The sequence below is a fragment of the Nipponia nippon genome, unplaced genomic scaffold (genome assembly GCF_047370975.1).
Source record: "Nipponia nippon isolate SJK-2023a ecotype South Korea unplaced genomic scaffold, ASM4737097v1 scaffold_29, whole genome shotgun sequence".
Lineage (NCBI taxonomy): Eukaryota > Metazoa > Chordata > Aves > Pelecaniformes > Threskiornithidae > Nipponia > Nipponia nippon.
This window is the reverse complement of record NW_028262346.1, coordinates 45109-63669: the sequence shown is the minus strand read 5'-3', so window position 1 is coordinate 63669 and position 18561 is coordinate 45109. Positions and strand designations below refer to the sequence as shown.

The window sequence follows — 18561 nt, the reverse complement described above, 5'->3', positions numbered from 1 at the left end:
GCCGCCACCGCCGCCGCCCCCAGGCCCTCGCTCCACCAGGGGGCTCCCCAGGCTCCGCCAAGTGACATCGCTTCACAGCCCTGCCCGACACGAAAAGAAAAGACCGGCCAAGGCGAAAGCAAAGGCGAGCCACAAGGGAAAGGAAAACAGGCCACAACCAGCGCCAGGGCATTACAGGCGGAAAAGACGCTGGGGCAAGGAAGGGAAACTTCAGCTGCAGGAAGGAGGCACCGCAGCTCGCCCTGCAGCCACCAGGGAAACCCAAACACACCTCCCCGCCGCAGCTGCCCGCAAGGGCTCTGCCCCAGCGCTTTCGCATCCCCCACCCAACCACCGCACACAACCTCCCCACCACACACCGCCGCCACCGCCCTCCCCGCGCACGGACACCCCAACAACGCACTTCCCCAAGACCACCACAGGCACCAGCCAAAACCGAAAACCACAGACGGAAACTCGCTGCGAGCATGCGAGCAGAAAGCCACCAAGCCAAAGACGCCGCACCACATAAAGCCGCCCGCCCGCCACCACCCCGAGCACAGCGCCCACCCGCACCACCACCAAGCCTCACCAGCCTCCTCACCAGCGCCACCCACGCGCCACCCACAGCCCCACCATGCCTGCGCCCGCAACCCCACGGCCCCGCCTGCCGCACGCCGCCCCGCCGCTCCTGCTCCTCCTCACGGCTCTCGCCACCGCCCTCCCCTGCCACCACCCGCGCACCCACGACGCCACCTTCCTCTGGCGCAGCCTCCAGTTCCTCCGGGCCATGGCTCCCAGCTCCACACAGACCTGCCACCACCAGCCCGCGCCCTTCCCCTTCCCCGACGCCCTCCTCCACACCAGCCACCCACAGCAAGCCGCCGCCACCGTCCAGCGCATCCTCGACCACCTCTTCGCCATCCTCAGCAGCACCAGCGCCCTCCAACACTGGGACACCCAGGCACACCGTGACCTCCTCAACACCATTCACCGCTACCTACAAGACCTCGAGCGATGCGTGCCAGCCAACGGGACGCTCCTCCAGGGACAAGGGGCCCGCCGCCTCCGGCTCGACATCGACGAATACTTCAGCCGCTTCCACAACCTCCTCCGCACCCACAACCACAGCGCCTGCGCCTGGGACCACGTCCGCCTCGAAGCTTGCACCTGCTTCCAACACCTCCGCAACCTCACCCGCACCATGCGCGATTAGCACGACGACCCCCACCAACCCGCACGGCCCCGCGCACCCCCACCACCACTTCTGGACCACCGCCCCATCCCCACCTCTGGCCTCCCGCCTCCCCTCCCCCGGGCCGAGACCCGCTGACACCACGGCCCTGCGCCCTCGGACCCCACGGACTGCTCCTCTATTTATAACCCCTACTCTATTTATTTTCACAATGGGTTTTATCTATTTATTCACCTATTTATTCGACACCAAATAAAGACCTCTTGCAAAAAGCCTGGCAGCGCCTCTTGTCTCACAAGCACCGCAACGAGCCTTTGGGCTGGGGGGAAGCCACCGCCACTCCACACCTCCTCCAAGCCCTGCTCCAAACAGGGCTCTGCACATCCCGCGCCCACTCTGCTCCTTGGCACCTCCCCACGGAGGCCCTTTCCTCAACCTCTTTGCAAAGCCTCTGCCAGGGGGCAGCCATCGGCATCAGAACCAGCTCTCCCGCCCTGGCCTCCTCAGCCTTTTCCGCCTGCCGCCCCGCTTTACACCCACTCAGCAGCAGCTCTGCAGTCCTCGGGACAACGACCACACGGACCTGCTGCAGCGGCTCCGCAGGAGGGCCACACGCACCTTTTCACGGCGCCCCTAGCGACAGGACAAGCGGCAATGGTTTTAAACGGCAAGAGGGTAGATCCAGGCCAGATACAAGGAGGACAGCCTTTGCCTTGCCATCGGGCTGGTGAAACGCTGCGTGGAACAGGTTGCCCACAGAGGTGGCACATGCCCCATCCCGGGAAACGGGCAACGTCAGGTTCCACGGGGCTCTCGGCAACCCCATCCACTTGTCTGGATGTCCCTGCTCCCTGCAGGCGGGTTCGACCAGATCACCCTTAAACGTCCCTCCCAAACCAAGCCGTCGGATGATTCCACCAAGGACAGGCACGGCAGACATCCCTTGCGTTAGCCTGACGTCCGCCACTCTTCCCGCTTCAGGCATTTTCCACCACGACTCTCTCGTTGCGCTGCTGCAAAACACCTTGCAGCACCAGCCGTTCGAGGGCAGCACGGACAAGGTCCAGCCACGGACCTCCAACATCAGCCCGCCTCCTGCGGCGACGGCACCTACCTGCGCCAAATCATCCTGCACGTGCCAGCACCCCAAGCACACCACCCACCAACACAACCTTGCCTGACAACACCATGGCTCCCAGCCCGCCACCGCCCTGACACCGCCACCACGCACCCCTTGCCACGGCTCCAAAACCTTTCCCAAAACACCTGGCCGCGCCTCTCGCGCAACCACAACGTCAGCCTTGCTCTTCTTGCAAGGCACCTCAAAACCTCACTCAGCGACTCCAGCCTCCGCCTCCTCCTCCCGCTACAGCTCTACACCTCCAGCACCTGCCTCGGCTCCACCTCCACAGGACTCTTGGACACCCCTCCCCGAGGGGCGCGGGGCTCAGCCCAGCCCAAACGCAAGACCCTTCGCTTACGGGGGACGTTCTCTTCTTTCCTCTCCAGCCACCGCCCGCAAGGACGACGACCAAACACGACCCGGCCCCTCCTACAGGCGCGCGCGCGCGCGCGCACGTGGCACCACAGCCAGGGACCCCACGCGCCAGCAGGAGCAGCACCAGAACTCTCTCTTCCCTTTGCCTCAACCCTTGCCTCCGGCCTTTCTTCCCCACCCTCCGCACCTTCAAACACAGGAGCTGGGGCAGCTCCATCCAGGAACACGGCCCATGCTCACGTGCCTACACCCAGAGCCGCCTCTTCGCAAGCCGCCACCGCCGCCGCCCCCAGGCCCTCGCTCCACCAGGGGGCTCCCCAGGCTCCGCCAAGTGACATCGCTTCACAGCCCTGCCCGACACGAAAAGAAAAGACCGGCCAAGGCGAAAGCAAAGGCGAGCCACAAGGGAAAGGAAAACAGGCCACAACCAGCGCCAGGGCATTACAGGCGGAAAAGACGCTGGGGCAAGGAAGGGAAACTTCAGCTGCAGGAAGGAGGCACCGCAGCTCGCCCTGCAGCCACCAGGGAAACCCAAACACACCTCCCCGCCGCAGCTGCCCGCAAGGGCTCTGCCCCAGCGCTTTCGCATCCCCCACCCAACCACCGCACACAACCTCCCCCCCACACACCGCCGCCACCGCCCTCCCCGCGCACGGACACCCCAACAACGCACTTCCCCAAGACCACCACAGGCACCAGCCAAAACCGAAAACCACAGACGGAAACTCGCTGCGAGCATGCGAGCAGAAAGCCACCAAGCCAAAGACGCCGCACCACATAAAGCCGCCCGCCCGCCACCACCCCGAGCACAGCGCCCACCCGCACCACCACCAAGCCTCACCAGCCTCCTCACCAGCGCCACCCACGCGCCACCCACAGCCCCACCATGCCTGCGCCCGCAACCCCACGGCCCCGCCTGCCGCACGCCGCCCCGCCGCTCCTGCTCCTCCTCACGGCTCTCGCCACCGCCCTCCCCTGCCACCACCCGCGCACCCACGACGCCACCTTCCTCTGGCGCAGCCTCCAGTTCCTCCGGGCCATGGCTCCCAGCTCCACACAGACCTGCCACCACCAGCCCGCGCCCTTCCCCTTCCCCGACGCCCTCCTCCACACCAGCCACCCACAGCAAGCCGCCGCCACCGTCCAGCGCATCCTCGACCACCTCTTCGCCATCCTCAGCAGCACCAGCGCCCTCCAACACTGGGACACCCAGGCACACCGTGACCTCCTCAACACCATTCACCGCTACCTACAAGACCTCGAGCGATGCGTGCCAGCCAACGGGACGCTCCTCCAGGGACAAGGGGCCCGCCGCCTCCGGCTCGACATCGACGAATACTTCAGCCGCTTCCACAACCTCCTCCGCACCCACAACCACAGCGCCTGCGCCTGGGACCACGTCCGCCTCGAAGCTTGCACCTGCTTCCAACACCTCCGCAACCTCACCCGCACCATGCGCGATTAGCACGACGACCCCCACCAACCCGCACGGCCCCGCGCACCCCCACCACCACTTCTGGACCACCGCCCCATCCCCACCTCTGGCCTCCCGCCTCCCCTCCCCCGGGCCGAGACCCGCTGACACCACGGCCCTGCGCCCTCGGACCCCACGGACTGCTCCTCTATTTATAACCCCTACTCTATTTATTTTCACAATGGGTTTTATCTATTTATTCACCTATTTATTCGACACCAAATAAAGACCTCTTGCAAAAAGCCTGGCAGCGCCTCTTGTCTCACAAGCACCGCAACGAGCCTTTGGGCTGGGGGGAAGCCACCGCCACTCCACACCTCCTCCAAGCCCTGCTCCAAACAGGGCTCTGCACATCCCGCGCCCACTCTGCTCCTTGGCACCTCCCCACGGAGGCCCTTTCCTCAACCTCTTTGCAAAGCCTCTGCCAGGGGGCAGCCATCGGCATCAGAACCAGCTCTCCCGCCCTGGCCTCCTCAGCCTTTTCCGCCTGCCGCCCCGCTTTACACCCACTCAGCAGCAGCTCTGCAGTCCTCGGGACAACGACCACACGGACCTGCTGCAGCGGCTCCGCAGGAGGGCCACACGCACCTTTTCACGGCGCCCCTAGCGACAGGACAAGCGGCAATGGTTTTAAACGGCAAGAGGGTAGATCCAGGCCAGATACAAGGAGGACAGCCTTTGCCTTGCCATCGGGCTGGTGAAACGCTGCGTGGAACAGGTTGCCCACAGAGGTGGCACATGCCCCATCCCGGGAAACGGGCAACGTCAGGTTCCACGGGGCTCTCGGCAACCCCATCCACTTGTCTGGATGTCCCTGCTCCCTGCAGGCGGGTTCGACCAGATCACCCTTAAACGTCCCTCCCAAACCAAGCCGTCGGATGATTCCACCAAGGACAGGCACGGCAGACATCCCTTGCGTTAGCCTGACGTCCGCCACTCTTCCCGCTTCAGGCATTTTCCACCACGACTCTCTCGTTGCGCTGCTGCAAAACACCTTGCAGCACCAGCCGTTCGAGGGCAGCACGGACAAGGTCCAGCCACGGACCTCCAACATCAGCCCGCCTCCTGCGGCGACGGCACCTACCTGCGCCAAATCATCCTGCACGTGCCAGCACCCCAAGCACACCACCCACCAACACAACCTTGCCTGACAACACCATGGCTCCCAGCCCGCCACCGCCCTGACACCGCCACCACGCACCCCTTGCCACGGCTCCAAAACCTTTCCCAAAACACCTGGCCGCGCCTCTCGCGCAACCACAACGTCAGCCTTGCTCTTCTTGCAAGGCACCTCAAAACCTCACTCAGCGACTCCAGCCTCCGCCTCCTCCTCCCGCTACAGCTCTACACCTCCAGCACCTGCCTCGGCTCCACCTCCACAGGACTCTTGGACACCCCTCCCCGAGGGGCGCGGGGCTCAGCCCAGCCCAAACGCAAGACCCTTCGCTTACGGGGGACGTTCTCTTCTTTCCTCTCCAGCCACCGCCCGCAAGGACGACGACCAAACACGACCCGGCCCCTCCTACAGGCGCGCGCGCGCACGTGGCACCACAGCCAGGGACCCCACGCGCCAGCAGGAGCAGCACCAGAACTCTCTCTTCCCTTTGCCTCAACCCTTGCCTCCGGCCTTTCTTCCCCACCCTCCGCACCTTCAAACACAGGAGCTGGGGCAGCTCCATCCAGGAACACGGCCCATGCTCACGTGCCTACACCCAGAGCCGCCTCTTCGCAAGCCGCCACCGCCGCCGCCCCCAGGCCCTCGCTCCACCAGGGGGCTCCCCAGGCTCCGCCAAGTGACATCGCTTCACAGCCCTGCCCGACACGAAAAGAAAAGACCGGCCAAGGCGAAAGCAAAGGCGAGCCACAAGGGAAAGGAAAACAGGCCACAACCAGCGCCAGGGCATTACAGGCGGAAAAGACGCTGGGGCAAGGAAGGGAAACTTCAGCTGCAGGAAGGAGGCACCGCAGCTCGCCCTGCAGCCACCAGGGAAACCCAAACACACCTCCCCGCCGCAGCTGCCCGCAAGGGCTCTGCCCCAGCGCTTTCGCATCCCCCACCCAACCACCGCACACAACCTCCCCCCCACACACCGCCGCCACCGCCCTCCCCGCGCACGGACACCCCAACAACGCGCTTCCCCAAGACCACCACAGGCACCAGCCAAAACCGAAAACCACAGACGGAAACTCGCTGCGAGCATGCGAGCAGAAAGCCACCAAGCCAAAGACGCCGCACCACATAAAGCCGCCCGCCCGCCACCACCCCGAGCACAGCGCCCACCCGCACCACCACCAAGCCTCACCAGCCTCCTCACCAGCGCCACCCACGCGCCACCCACAGCCCCACCATGCCTGCGCCCGCAACCCCACGGCCCCGCCTGCCGCACGCCGCCCCGCCGCTCCTGCTCCTCCTCACGGCTCTCGCCACCGCCCTCCCCTGCCACCACCCGCGCACCCACGACGCCACCTTCCTCTGGCGCAGCCTCCAGTTCCTCCGGGCCATGGCTCCCAGCTCCACACAGACCTGCCACCACCAGCCCGCGCCCTTCCCCTTCCCCGACGCCCTCCTCCACACCAGCCACCCACAGCAAGCCGCCGCCACCGTCCAGCGCATCCTCGACCACCTCTTCGCCATCCTCAGCAGCACCAGCGCCCTCCAACACTGGGACACCCAGGCACACCGTGACCTCCTCAACACCATTCACCGCTACCTACAAGACCTCGAGCGATGCGTGCCAGCCAACGGGACGCTCCTCCAGGGACAAGGGGCCCGCCGCCTCCGGCTCGACATCGACGAATACTTCAGCCGCTTCCACAACCTCCTCCGCACCCACAACCACAGCGCCTGCGCCTGGGACCACGTCCGCCTCGAAGCTTGCACCTGCTTCCAACACCTCCGCAACCTCACCCGCACCATGCGCGATTAGCACAACGACCCCCACCAACCCGCACGGCCCCGCGCACCCCCACCACCACTTCTGGACCACCGCCCCATCCCCACCTCTGGCCTCCCGCCTCCCCTCCCCCGGGCCGAGACCCGCTGACACCACGGCCCTGCGCCCTCGGACCCCACGGACTGCTCCTCTATTTATAACCCCTACTCTATTTATTTTCACAATGGGTTTTATCTATTTATTCACCTATTTATTCGACACCAAATAAAGACCTCTTGCAAAAAGCCTGGCAGCGCCTCTTGTCTCACAAGCACCGCAACGAGCCTTTGGGCTGGGGGGAAGCCACCGCCACTCCACACCTCCTCCAAGCCCTGCTCCAAACAGGGCTCTGCACATCCCGCGCCCACTCTGCTCCTTGGCACCTCCCCACGGAGGCCCTTTCCTCAACCTCTTTGCAAAGCCTCTGCCAGGGGGCAGCCATCGGCATCAGAACCAGCTCTCCCGCCCTGGCCTCCTCAGCCTTTTCCGCCTGCCGCCCCGCTTTACACCCACTCAGCAGCAGCTCTGCAGTCCTCGGGACAACGACCACACGGACCTGCTGCAGCGGCTCCGCAGGAGGGCCACACACACCTTTTCACGGCGCCCCTAGTGACAGGACAAGCGGCAATGGTTTTAAACGGCAAGAGGGTAGATCCAGGCCAGATACAAGGAGGACAGCCTTTGCCTTGCCATCGGGCTGGTGAAACGCTGCGTGGAACAGGTTGCCCACAGAGGTGGCACATGCCCCATCCCGGGAAACGGGCAACGTCAGGTTCCACGGGGCTCTCGGCAACCCCATCCACTTGTCTGGATGTCCCTGCTCCCTGCAGGCGGGTTCGACCAGATCACCCTTAAACGTCCCTCCCAAACCAAGCCGTCGGATGATTCCACCAAGGACAGGCACGGCAGACATCCCTTGCGTTAGCCTGACGTCCGCCACTCTTCCCGCTTCAGGCATTTTCCACCACGACTCTCTCGTTGCGCTGCTGCAAAACACCTTGCAGCACCAGCCGTTCGAGGGCAGCACGGACAAGGTCCAGCCACGGACCTCCAACATCAGCCCGCCTCCTGCGGCGACGGCACCTACCTGCGCCAAATCATCCTGCACGTGCCAGCACCCCAAGCACACCACCCACCAACACAACCTTGCCTGACAACACCATGGCTCCCATCTGTTTATTCACATAGCATTACCCTGTGATTTTTTCTCTCCATTTGCTGTCACTACATGTAAATAATATGAGCAATTATTATCTCCTGCCCTCTCAGAACTAAACCTCCCCACTAATAGGCATGCTCTGCTCCAGCCCCTGCATGGGCATGTGGTACATGTACATGGAAAATAGCACTTCTGCCCAGAGAGTGACAAAAATGTTGAGTGAACACATGGAATGCAGACTGATAAATGTTGAGCAGCTCTTCTAGAAAATATTTTGCCTTCTGTCAGTGTAACCATATGTATTGGGTTTGTGCGGCAAGGTTTTCATAGTGGGGAGGGCTATGGGGGTGGCTTCTGTGAGAAGCTGCTAGAAGCTTCCCCTGTGTCCAACAGAGACAATGCCAGACGGCTCCAAGACAGAACCACCACTGGCCAAGGCCAAGCCCATCAGCGATGGTGGTAGCATCTCTGCAGTAACATATTTAAGAATGGGGGGAGGGGGACGACGGACGGACAGGGACTGTACTACTGCAGTCAAAGAGAGGAGTGAGAGGCACAACTCTGCAGACACCAAGTCCAGTGCAGAATGAGGAGGAGGAGGTGCTCCAGGCGCCGGAGCAGAGATTCCCCTGCAGCCCCTGGGGAAGCCCACGGTGAGGCAGGCTGTCCCCCTGCAGCCCATGGAGGTCCACGCTGGAGCAGAGATCCACCTGCAGCCCCTGGAGGACCCCATGCTGGAGCAGGGGGATGGCCAAAGGAGGCTGTGACCATGAGGCTCCTGGCAGGACCTGTGGCCCCATGGAGAGAGGAGCGCAGGCTGGAGCAGGTTTGCTGTCAGGACTGGTGACCCCGCGGGGGACCCACGCTGGAGCAGTCTGCTCCTGAAGGACTGCGCCCCGTGGAAGGGACCCACGCTGGAGCAGTTGGTGAGGAACTGCAGCCCTGGGAAGGGCTCACGCTGGAGCAGTTCGTGGAGGACTCTCTGCCGTGGGAGGGACCCCGCGCTGGAACAGGGGCAGAGTGTGAGGAGTCCTCCCCTGAGGAGGAGGGAGCGGCAGAGACAGCGGGGGATGAACTGACCCCAACCCCCATTCCCGTCCCCCTGTGCTGCTCGGGGGGAGGAGGTAGAGAAATAGGGAGTGAAGTTGAGCCCGGGAAGAAGGGAGGGGTGGGGGGAAGGTGTTTTTAAGATTTGGTGCTATTTCTCATTATCCTACTCTGATTTGATTGGTAATAAATTGAATGTATTTCCCCAAGTTGAGTCTGTTTTGCCCATGACAGTAATTGGTGAATGATCTCTCCCTGTCCTTATCTCAACCCACAAGCTTTTCGTTATGTTTTCTCTCCCCTGTCCATCTGAGGAGGGGAGTGACAGAGCAGCTTTGGTGGGCACCTGGCATCCAGCCAGGGTCAAACGACCACACCATGTCTCTCCTGGCCCCCGAAATCAAATATTTTGTTATTTTGCTGCTCTGAAAATAATCCCATTCATTTCAGTTGACAATCATGCCTTTATTAAAAATCTTCACTAATGCGTCCAACTTTTTAATTCAGAATGTGCAGCTCAAACCCTCAAAACCAGGGTTTTTTCTGCAACATCTCCATACTCACCTTTGATTATCTGACTCTGGCTGTCTCCAGCCTCCACGTGGAAAACCTGGTACTGATTTGGACCTTTAATTATGGCATTCATTCAGCGATACTTCTTTTCCAGACCACTGCTCATTGCTCCATTTCTGCCTCTATGCATACACTGCATCACTTAATCCTGTGACTTTTCTCAGTTACATACTACCAAACTTTCTCTGCAAGATCCTTATCCTAGTTTTCTGAAAACAAAATTCTTTACCTTTCTGCAATCTAGGCTGAGGCTCTTTGTGGATCTGTCTGGGAGCTCAGCATCTCTTACATGCCATTTACATTCTGGATCCAGGTAAGAAAGAAAATTTTGTATACTCTCCCTCCTGCAGCTCACCTGCATTTGTTGCCATGATACATATGGAAAGATCTCCACCTATGAGCACTTCCAAAACCTGTCAGATGCACCTACTGACTGCCAATTTGTGTACTTGCTTTTCAACCCTACCTCTTGGTAAAAGAAAACACTCATGCTCAGATGTCAACTAGATTTGACAAGATGTCATACTGTTGTTACAACAATTAAAAACTTCTCTGCTCAAAAGCAGAGAGCACACTTGCTTCTATTTACAGAATTTGCAGATGGACAAATGCACAACGCAACAGTTGCTCTATATCAATTTACACCACCTAGAGAAAGTGTGGATGTTTAAAAAACCAGAATATAGAACATAAATATAAGCTCTGAATCACCATTAAATGAACCAATTTGTGTTGCACAAATGATAAACACTGAAGATGGCTTGGTTTATTTAATTTTAAACAAGTTATTTACTTACCATTGGCAGCCTGGATTGAAGCATCTGGAGATCATCATAACCATAAATCTGCTTAAAGACAAATAAAAATACAACATCATTATAATACTTTTCTCTGACGCTGACCAATTTGGGGCTTTAAACAGAGTTTGACTTAGGCCCAGTCTATTTTAAAGGTGTGCAGCTATACATCGCATTGTGCCATCATGGCACACTGTAGCATTTTAAGGCTAGTAGAGCTAAGCTTAAAATAGCTTGTCACTCTGATGTTGTTTCTTGGTGACAGCAGTCCTCTGAGGAGAGTCTGACTGTCCCATCTTCAATACTGTTTTCACAGATGCATCATTCATTAACTTGTGAAAAATCTACAGGGCATTCAGATTGGGGAGTAAGAGCAACAGCCTTCTTTGCTGCAATCATTACTTCTGAGAATAGTAGGATTTAAGATTTGATGACTAGACCACAAAGCAACCTATGGTATCCCCTCGCATTCAGTGTGATACAGAAAGATTATTAGAATAAAGTTTCTGATTCAAAAAACAGATGACCAAAAATATGTTGATCCCGGTCAGACATCAAAAAGCTATCTGCAATCTTTCAAGGTACGACAGACAGGACCTATGGCACATTTCAACCATTTCTATAGTAAATCTATACCAGTAACACAAACCTGAATGAGTGTAATTTTACTCAAAGGGCCTAAAACCGGATACCACTGAAAACCATAGCAACATGCATGTTTAGCTTCAACAGCAGCCAAATCAGGTTTCGTACCAACAGTTCTGCAGCTCGCTATCAACAGTAAACCCCCACTGAATATATTTCATATATTCTTCAGCATTTGGAACAAGAATTCCACGTGCAACATGTTCCAACAGAAATGCCTTAGTATAGACAGCAGCAGGTCTGGAGGGCCCACGTGCACCAAGGGTTAAGCAATCAAGGACAGGAACAATTAAATTGCTTACTGGGTAGGCAGGCAGAAGTCCTCCAGGTCCCACAATATACTGGTTATGCAGTAAGGGCGGTACACCTTGGGGCAGGTTTGGGGGAGCTTTGCCTGTAGAATCAAAATACAGACACTTTAACAAGCCTTTAGAAAAGAAAAGGCTTCAGCATTGAGACAAGATAGCTCACAAACCCTGGCGGCTGCACTGTCATAGCTTGTAAAGAGCAGAACTACACAGAAGAATTTTGTGCTCGTTGATGAAAATGCTCAAAATAGCCTGAAGAGTTTAACCATGCTTCAAGGAAGGGAAAGCACAGGCTACTTAAGACTGAAAACAGTCCCATCAGAGAAAAGTCTGATTTCGTCATTTACTTTGTCCAAGAGGATTACAAGAATTACAGAAACTTCTCCCATCTTCAGTCCTCTCCTGAAAGCAAAATTTAGGCTTTGTTCTCCATCTAAGAGAGCAAATTCTCTCCTTTCATTTTCTGCTCTGTAAACACATTCCCCCTTATTGCCAGCAATAGACTGGAAAGCACTAAATGTTGCCAGCGTACTTTTTGTGGGTGACTTATTGCAGCTGAGAATAGCAAAGAGAAGACGACTGAAAAGTTTCAGTCGCCTCCATGAAGCAGTGCTAGAAAGCAGAAGAGTAAAAAAAAAATGCACTTTGGCCAGTCATCAGACATTTCATTTACAAGGTATGGGAATGAGAAATCCTTCTGTAAGCAAGTTTGATCTTAATATTTAAATCATTCACTTCCCTCATAGGATTTCCTTTTAGCAGTTCAGGCTGATGAGAGAAGCAAGAGACAACTCAGTGCAAGAAGCCTCCCCACCTTCTCTCTCTGTGGACCCTTTTTCTGAAGTGCTATTTGCTGTGGAATGACCCAGACATCAGACACTTTTTTCCTTTCTGTAGATGTAGCAGTAGGGATGTGGCATATGATAATGAGGACACTGCAGTATATTTTGATATTGCCAAATAAATTCAAGTCACAAAGAAGACTGAAATTAAAGCTAATGTGAACTCATAGCCAGGAGCTGATCACAACCTGGAATACAAACTGGGCAAACCTCCTAGTCCAAAACTTCCAAAGTCAGAACTGCTCTGGTGTCCGTTTATAAAGCTCTTGGGGGATGGAATGTGCCATATAAATGCCACATAACACCCTAACAAATATTTCAAATACACAAAACCAGACAACTTTATCTTATAAGCCAGCAAATAAAGCATGCTGAAAACGCTAGTCAAGAGCATGGATTTCTTAGCATAGTTATGGCTGGTGAGATGCTCAACCGACAGCCCTGCTGACTGAAGTCCTCTGTCTATCCACGTGATCTGTTAATATTGCGAACCTGAAGACACTAAGGGAGCTGCCCGTGAGGTAGCAGCTGGTATAGACACACTGGTAACGCTCAGGCCAAGGCTGTTTGTAGTGTTCATACTGCTTGCCATGCTGACAACCGAAGAGGTGGTGCTAGTGGCTGAGGTTGAAGCAGTTGAAAAGGTTGTTGAGGGCTGGAGCGAAGTTGTGTTCTCAACACTAGTGTGCTAGAAAGGAGACAAAAAGAATGAAGATCACAGAGCAAATAAACCACATTGGAAGATGCCGGGGAGGGGAGCAGATCAAAAAAACCCCCCAACAATCTTTTAAGTAACGGCAGCACATGCAAAAGATATGCATTGCCTATATACCAAGCAAGCAACTAAGTTGCATGCTTGCGATTTTTAAGTATTCAAAAAAAATTATTATATGAGAGTTAAATTCAAACTGCTATATAATTACAAAATTATATTACAGTAACTCAAATGTCACTCCATTGCATTATTTCTGGCCTTTGCTTGTATATTCCAGTACTTATGTTAAATAAACTCCTATATTTTTTCCAAAAGACAGTATTTGTTTTCAAAATACAGGACACTGCTATTGTGATTTCCTCAATGCACTTGTGGAATTTAAAAGATTAAAACTGTAGTGCCCCACAACAGAGTCAATGTGGTAAACTCAAATGCAGACTAGATGTATTACAGGAACACATGAGGATAAAGGAGTTCCTGGTTTGAATCCAGCACAATACAGTGTCTTAGCTGTAAGCTGATCCCACTTGCAAAACAGTGTCATCAGCACAGAGAAGCCAAAATAACTCTGATAACAGAAAAAAAGGACATTTGGATAAGTGTGAATTTTTAAGTTATATATTCAGTAGGGATGGAGCATTACAAATGAAAATACAGGCATAAAGAAAAGCAGTAACCTATCTGCACACCCTAACCGGGACTGTACAGAAGTACCCCATCACAGAACAAGGCAGCGTCTCTGACTTTCATCTGTGCAACCTCATCTAGAGCACTGTGTTCACTACCACTTCCTTTGTTATCTCAAATGCATTAAATACACAGGTGACAACAATGCCACATGGTAAACTCTAAAATCATCTGTCATGAGGCATTTGTCGTGACATGTATCATTCCAGCACCTGCATTTTGCCAGCTAACCCCTCCAGTGGAGACTGCTAACAGTCCACATTTTGGAGCAGTTTCAGACAGCCACTTCTAAAGATTATTTTTTTAAAATATATTTGTTACAAGAAATTCTTTCTTTGTTCCATTCCTCCTTGCTGGCAGGAAAGTTTCCTCTGCAGTTGTGTGACTGGCAAGTCTCTGTAATAGCCACTCCTGATCCAGTACAAACCACAAGTGGTAAAGACTTTTTTTACCACTAGAGGGCTGGCAGTCCTTCTTCCCTGAGATGAGGCTCTTGTTTCGGTTCTTAGTGTACTGGGACACAATGAACTTTAAGAGAGGGTCTTAATCATCAGATAAACTGACTATAAGCCAAACATCTGTTGAAATGCAAATAGTACTTACTGCATGTGATGCGCTAGAAGACAACACTGAGGCAGGGGAAAGGCTGCTCTGATGATTGGAAAGTGAGCTAGAAAGAAATTGCAAAGAATTAATAAAATTATTTTTTCCTAGAACTATTTTTAATATATATATGTATGCATATCTATATATACACGTATATACACAAACACAGAGTAGGTAGTAGGATATTAGTTAACGAATAACAATTGTAAGTGTGTGTATACACATACACACACACAGTAGGACAGTAGTTAAAGAAAAAATTGTCTGTAGAGGGGTGTGTGTATATATACACACATACACATGCATATATATATGTGTGTGTATATATACACACACCTCCCTACAGGCATTTTTTCCTTTAATATCCTACTACCTTTTAATGAAAAAAACTGAAGTACAGAGACAACTATTACTAACAAGAAACATCTAAAACACCATTCATTTGTATTTATCAATTTAGTATATTTTTAGAAAAAACAATAGTTGTTTCAGGAATTATGTAGCAATGACTCCAAGACACAAAGTCCAAAACCAGAAGAAGGTTCATACAACACATGGCTTGTTTCTCATTCTTTCCCTGAGCAACTGCTGTTGCCTGCAATGGGGCACAGGTATTAATTGGGTGAGGCAGTGCTTTGGTTTGACTCACTATGGTATTTCTCACATTTTAACCTGCATAACATTATTTCAACCAATTACAACTGCAGAGTATTTGCCCCATAACTCCGTCAAAAGCCCCAGTACACTCTCAAAAGACAGGGCTCAAAAAAAGCAGCAAATGAAGAACATGTGTGAAAGCCCAAAAAATAGCCATGCTACTACAGAATCTGGCAATTTAATCAAGGCCAGTTCATACCACTACACCCCAAGAGACATTTCCTCTTTGAAAAGATGAATCAGAACTACCAGTTCAGTTTTATACATACACTGTCAAATACGGAAATAAAGAATCCCCTGCTGAAAAACATCTGCAGGTAACTTCCTTTTAGGGAGCAACTCTGCTTTAGCACCGCCTTTTTTCACTAACTGACCAGGCCTGTGAACTTTTGGCAGTAACAGTAGCACCAACATTCATCTGTAATCCAAACGTGACTGAACTGGTTCTTAAACATTTACACTGACAAAAGTTAGACCTTACATTCAAGGTTAAGACCATAACTTACAGTATAGTATGGAATAAACAGAATGAACACTGAACAAAGGCAAACAAAACAAAGCCATAAAAAATATGTATGGTTTGGTGCTCAAAAAGCCCCTCCTCGTGTGAAATCAGAAGCCAGAGAGATCCTAAACATAACAAATATTTTAGTACTCTCTGTGGAAATAGCCACAAGAAAATACAGCAGTTTTCATAACAAAATTGCAGGTTAAATTATATGCCCTAATTTAAGGGCAAACAATTCTGTCAGCTCTTCAAGGTGTGGGACCAGAATAAATCTTGGCAGTTTCACAGATTAATTTTACTTCGATTCTTTAAAACTGTTCCACATCTGCAGGAATTACAATGACACCACTTCAGGCAGCAAGGAAAGAAATAGTTCAGTCCAGCATACAGTTTTAAACCACTCCCTCGCCCACTCTCCCCAGCTCTTCTAATAAGCCTTAATTCACCATCTGACCTATGGTAGAGACACAGACAAGAGCCGCAGGCATAACCAATTCAGACATGCTTGGAATTCAGGCATCATCTTTTCACGGGACTTGGTATCTGCCCAACAGCATCAACCCTCCAACTAAAATTTCTACCAATGTACAGTTTTTCAACGCACAAATGTGGGGAAACGATGCTTCTAATGTGAATGGAATAATTCTTGTTATTTGGCGTATTTACCATTTTATTCAACAGAAAAAACTGAGAATCAGAAACAGAATCAACAGAAAAAGAGAATCAACCACGTCCTACAGGAAAAAAAAACCCTGATATTCCATCAAAATTAGTTTCTTACATTAACAAATACAGTACAAAGGTGAGTATTAAAAACATAACTCAATCAGTATAGCCTCAGTATGTCACCTGCCTGAGGATGAAGCCCAAGCAACAAGCACTGAGAAAATCAGACAGATAGTGCATATGAGCTAAGCTGTGCTGAATGCACTTCCAGGAACACCAATCTGATATTTCGAAGTGTCTTAAGGAAATGTCTTGGAAAAAGAAAAAACACACTTTCCCTGTGGAATTATTTCTGGTTTTTTAATTTTAAGAAATACAAATATAAATGAAACTACAATATTTCAAAATTAGCCAGGAAGTAAATAAACTGTTAAGGAATGATTTCAAACATGCTACACTAAACAAACAGCAGGCAATGTGCACAAAGTAGGAAAAACAAACTGGGGGAATCAATTTAGCTGGTATGATTGAAGCAAGAGCCTCTTGAAACACAAAGTTGTTTATATACTGCAAAAATTTGAGGGCAGCAGCTGCTCTATCATTAAGAGGCAGCCCAGAGCTCATACTCTGCAACCAGAAACATCCTGTTCTCTTCTGTATCTCTCTCCTAATTCTAGCTAATGTCAGAAAAGGGGACCCTAGTGTCTGACAGCTCCCATACACAATCGCCCTTACATTTGCCCTTTCCCCAAAATTGAACCCCTTTCAGTTTATCACAACTCCTACTGTACCTGCTTAACTGGGAAAGTGAGCTGCTGGCCAAATCACTGGATTGAGGCAAGCTGGGCAACGTTGCCACGTGCTGCGATGCTGAAGGCAGAAGCGAAGCAGTGGTGGATACCACGCTAGGCAGAGAACCAGCAGAAGGTAGTGAGGGAGAAGGCTCTGTCTTAGGTGCTGGAACTGATGAAGTAGCTGCAACAAGTTAAAAAGAGGCATTCGAAGACAAATTCCAGCATACCTGACATCCCAGCCTGGATTCAGGAACACAGTAGTGTTCTCCCCTTGGTTTACAAAATCCTGACCATTAAGGACCAGTAACACTATCAAGCAATCTGGCTATTAAGGAAAATTCAAACAGCAACAGAGCTACCATTTTTTCCCTTTAAGCTCTTCACCTATAATAGGTTCATAATTTTCACTGCTACACGTGTAGTAAACAACAGTCTTCTGCACTTCACCTCCTGCTATCTGGATTACTAGCTTTTCCTCACAAGTCAATCCTCATTTTAAAATTCCTTGCATTTGGTTCTGCAAACAAAAGTCATTTGCGCTTTTCAAGGCACTGTACAAATCTACTTTTACCTACAGCTCTGCTTCTTCATTCCAACCTACACAGCACCTTTGATGATTGAGACGGAGATTGCTGGAGTACAAGGGCACATATAACTTATCAGTTTGGGGTACTCAGTCACATGTGTAATGCAGTAGAATAAAGGTAGCTACAATAAAAGACCACAATTGAGCACAGCATTAAGCATTTTTAATGGCTAAAGAGATGTTAAATATTGACTTGCTTTATTTGACCTAAATAACAAAAAGTGTTTAGCTTTAATATTATTTTTTAGGCTACACGGAGTAAAACTTGTTGACCACAGATGTGCCTTTCCAAAGAATCACTACACTGTAATAAGACACTGAACAACTCTACTGCCCAGCATAACTCCCAGCTGTTTCTACACTTATCTCTTGTCCTGCAAAGGTAATATAAAGAATTAGAGGCACTCACCCACCAATAAAACTCAGAGTTGATCCCTGCCTTCTGCTGGGCCATGCTTCCATACCACACCAGAGACCACTACCCAGTAGACCATCACTAACTTGCAATGCATGTGAAGATAGTTTTAGAATGGTCACCAAACAAAAGTCAGATATATGCTTGGAAGTTACGCACCACAGTTTGTTAACATTATTGGTTTTAGTTTCCTCGCTAAATGACCCAAGTCAGGTTGCTGGACTGGGTGCTATGCAAACAGAATTCAAGAGGTCTTGGCCTTGGCAATAAGCACGAGGGTAACTGACAACAGAGAAGGAAATTCAAGTGACAAACAGAAACATAGTTATGAAGGCGGCAACTATATCACCTGATACCTCCTGGCAAGATTCATATAAAAATAAGTAAATAACATTTACAACTCTCTACACATTTAGAGCAGGGTTCCCTTCTTGAAGTAAAAGTAGATGTCCTCAATACAAGGGACAGAATCACCAT

At 52.0% G+C, this 18561-nt stretch overlaps 4 protein-coding genes across 12 annotated transcripts in view; 3 read left to right on the top strand and 1 right to left on the bottom strand.

The window, feature by feature from the left end:
- The window catches only part of LOC148054913 (ubiquitin-associated protein 2-like), a 103136-nt gene that overhangs the window by 48495 nt on the left and 36080 nt on the right, over nucleotides 1-18561 (bottom strand). For 6 of the 9 annotated variants that reach the window (XM_087763694.1, XM_087763689.1, XM_087763691.1 and 3 more), the window contains 5 exons: nucleotides 17081-17264; nucleotides 14456-14522; nucleotides 12943-13138; nucleotides 11603-11694; nucleotides 10656-10706 (listed from right to left, as the gene is read on the bottom strand). In XM_087763694.1, the coding sequence (XP_087619820.1) occupies nucleotides 10656-10706; nucleotides 11603-11694; nucleotides 12943-13138; nucleotides 14456-14522; nucleotides 17081-17264 (590 nt within the window). The remainder of the gene's footprint in view (nucleotides 1-10655; nucleotides 10707-11602; nucleotides 11695-12942; nucleotides 13139-14455; nucleotides 14523-17080; nucleotides 17265-18561) is intronic. The other 3 variants (XM_087763695.1, XM_087763692.1, XM_087763690.1) reach the window with 1 other exon arrangement.
- On the top strand, nucleotides 365-1253 carry LOC148054917 (interferon-like). Its single transcript, XM_087763704.1, has one exon. It carries the CDS (start codon nucleotides 617-619, stop codon nucleotides 1193-1195), a length of 579 nt encoding a protein of 192 aa, XP_087619830.1. The 5' UTR covers nucleotides 365-616; the 3' UTR covers nucleotides 1196-1253.
- LOC148054916 (interferon-like) lies at nucleotides 3461-4192 on the top strand. The gene has a single exon (XM_087763707.1). The coding sequence runs from the start codon at nucleotides 3559-3561 to the stop codon at nucleotides 4135-4137; it is 579 nt and encodes a 192-aa protein (XP_087619833.1). The 5' UTR covers nucleotides 3461-3558; the 3' UTR covers nucleotides 4138-4192.
- On the top strand, nucleotides 6293-7077 carry LOC104017293 (interferon). The gene has a single exon (XM_009470306.2). It carries the CDS (start codon nucleotides 6495-6497, stop codon nucleotides 7071-7073), a length of 579 nt encoding a protein of 192 aa, XP_009468581.2. The 5' UTR covers nucleotides 6293-6494; the 3' UTR covers nucleotides 7074-7077.

Bases quoted from the DNA above. Each gene is read 5' to 3' on its own strand.
- LOC148054917 (XM_087763704.1), top strand. From the start codon at position 617: ATGCCTGCGCCCGCAACCCCACGGCCCCGCCTGCCGCACGCCGCCCCG.
- LOC148054916 (XM_087763707.1), top strand. From the start codon at position 3,559: ATGCCTGCGCCCGCAACCCCACGGCCCCGCCTGCCGCACGCCGCCCCG.
- LOC104017293 (XM_009470306.2), top strand. From the start codon at position 6,495: ATGCCTGCGCCCGCAACCCCACGGCCCCGCCTGCCGCACGCCGCCCCG.